Source organism: Micropterus dolomieu, unplaced genomic scaffold (genome assembly GCF_021292245.1).
Source record: "Micropterus dolomieu isolate WLL.071019.BEF.003 ecotype Adirondacks unplaced genomic scaffold, ASM2129224v1 contig_4345, whole genome shotgun sequence".
NCBI classification, from domain to species: Eukaryota; Metazoa; Chordata; class Actinopteri; order Centrarchiformes; family Centrarchidae; genus Micropterus; species Micropterus dolomieu.
This window is the reverse complement of record NW_025733335.1, coordinates 1-1,674: the sequence shown is the minus strand read 5'-3', so window position 1 is coordinate 1,674 and position 1,674 is coordinate 1. Positions and strand designations below refer to the sequence as shown.

Genomic DNA, 1,674 nt, shown 5'->3' with positions numbered 1-1,674 from the left:
GGGCTGCTGCATACATTTGCTATGCAAGGAATACATTTGGTTCCTTTAAGCTCCAGCAGAATATGCAGTGATGAGTTCTGAGTACTTGTAGAACATGCTTTAGTATTTTATGCTGGCATATTTTGAGTACACTTACAAATGCTTGACAGATCAGGTGCTAGGGTGCCTTTTCTAAAATGGTAAATATTTGACTCCAGGGTTTGTCTAGCTTTGGATTCATTTTGAACACAGCTTCCCATTTGTGTCAAATACAGGTGTGCATTTAGCTCCCCATGTAATCCTTGTCCACACAAGTTTTGTCAGACATCTTTGTTGCCCATTAAAGAACCCGATTTATACCACCTCAGAAGTACGTCATCATCCACATTAACCTCACCATGTTACAAAACTAAGGATAATGTACATTTTGTAGCGCTCCCTCTTCTGTCCAAGTTGCACATCTAACATATAACAGGCCTTGTGCTGAAAATACTGGGTGACAGTGCATTTAAAATATGGGAACATACCATCTTGAGGAGTAAGGGTGAAACTAGTTTTAGGTTGGAGTCGTTTGAAAACTGCACCCATTCGATCAGGATAGAAGCCAACTTTATAGGAGTGGAAAAACCTGCAATAGTCAAGTGAAAACTCACAATACAAAATTTGAAGACAGAAATCATTGATTGCCCTGTAGTCTTGCAATATGTCCTTGGTCTTAAGGAAATGCTGGTAGTTAAGATTTGTAATAGAACAAAATTATACAATCATACTAAAGAACCTAATCTAAATCTTACCTGGGATAGTTACAGTTCAGGGGAATATCAAATGGCATTTCCCTTAAAACTGGACCGGTCGGCCTGTAGTGGAGCACATTGCTAAAGGACAGATAATCTGGATGACTCTGGAACATAAACATTCACATGTTGGTTGCAGTCACAAACTAGAACTGACTGAATGATACAGCAATTGAGAGGAACAGCTTTACCAACCTTTTTCTCAAATCCACATTCAGTTCTCAGAAGGTACTCAAGGTAGTAATGTTCTTTGGTACCTTTGTTAACAGGACAGGTGCCTAGTGTCAAGTATTTGTATGCGTCACGAGTCTTAAAGACCTCTCTCCTGATTCTCACATACATTCTGTCAACATGACACAGGATTTCAACCAACTTTGTCCCGGCTGTTGCGCCAATTGCCGGAATAGGGGCAGCAGTCACAAGTAACATTTCGTTAGCCAAGTTAGGGAGGCTTCTGGCACCCTGTTCTGGCTTGAAAACCTGTTTCAGGGTCTGAGAGGCTGGGACAGCCAGATACTGAGGAACATTTTTGGCTTCAGGCGATCCACTACCTGATGCACTCCTCAACAATTTGGTTTCAGGTGCAGGGGCTGGTGTCATTTCTTTACTCATCATTGTCTCCATTCTCGCCCACACTAATTCAGGATCTTCCAAAAATAGGCCATCCTCAGATCTACTTTCAAAAGAACTACAGGCAGAACAAAACAGCAACAACAAACACACAGCATGCACTAACTCCATTTTCACTCCAGCAGCTGCCTTCAACTACAACTGACCCCTAACCTAAACAGGGTGTGTATGATGGTGGTGTTTCACCTGGCTTTTATGTTCTGCACTTAAGAGATAATTCACACAGCTGCTGTAAATTCCAATCAAGAACAACCAATGAGAGGTCACCAAT

General features: G+C 41.5%; 1 protein-coding gene across 1 annotated transcript; it reads right to left on the bottom strand.

The window, feature by feature from the left end:
• Positions 1 to 357: 357 nt before the first annotated feature.
• Positions 358 to 1,565, bottom strand: LOC123964647. Its single transcript, XM_046041507.1, has 3 exons — positions 969 to 1,565; positions 774 to 880; positions 358 to 607 (listed from the first exon to the last, which is right to left on the bottom strand). The coding sequence occupies exons 1-3, from the start codon at positions 1,512 to 1,514 to the stop codon at positions 373 to 375; spliced, it is 888 nt and encodes a 295-aa protein (XP_045897463.1). The 5' UTR covers positions 1,515 to 1,565; the 3' UTR covers positions 358 to 372.
• Positions 1,566 to 1,674: the final 109 nt, after the last annotated feature.

Excerpts from the sequence above, each read along its gene's own strand:
- LOC123964647 (XM_046041507.1), bottom strand. The coding sequence starts at position 1,514 with ATGGAGTTAGTGCATGCTGTGTGTTTGTTGTTGCTGTTTTGTTCTGCC. Across the intron at positions 881-968 it reads AATGTGGATTTGAGAAAAAG|AGTCATCCAGATTATCTGTC; the intron begins GTTGGTAAAGCT and ends TTTATGTTCCAG. Across the intron at positions 608-773 it reads CTGAACTGTAACTATCCCAG|GTTTTTCCACTCCTATAAAG; the intron begins GTAAGATTTAGA and ends TGACTATTGCAG.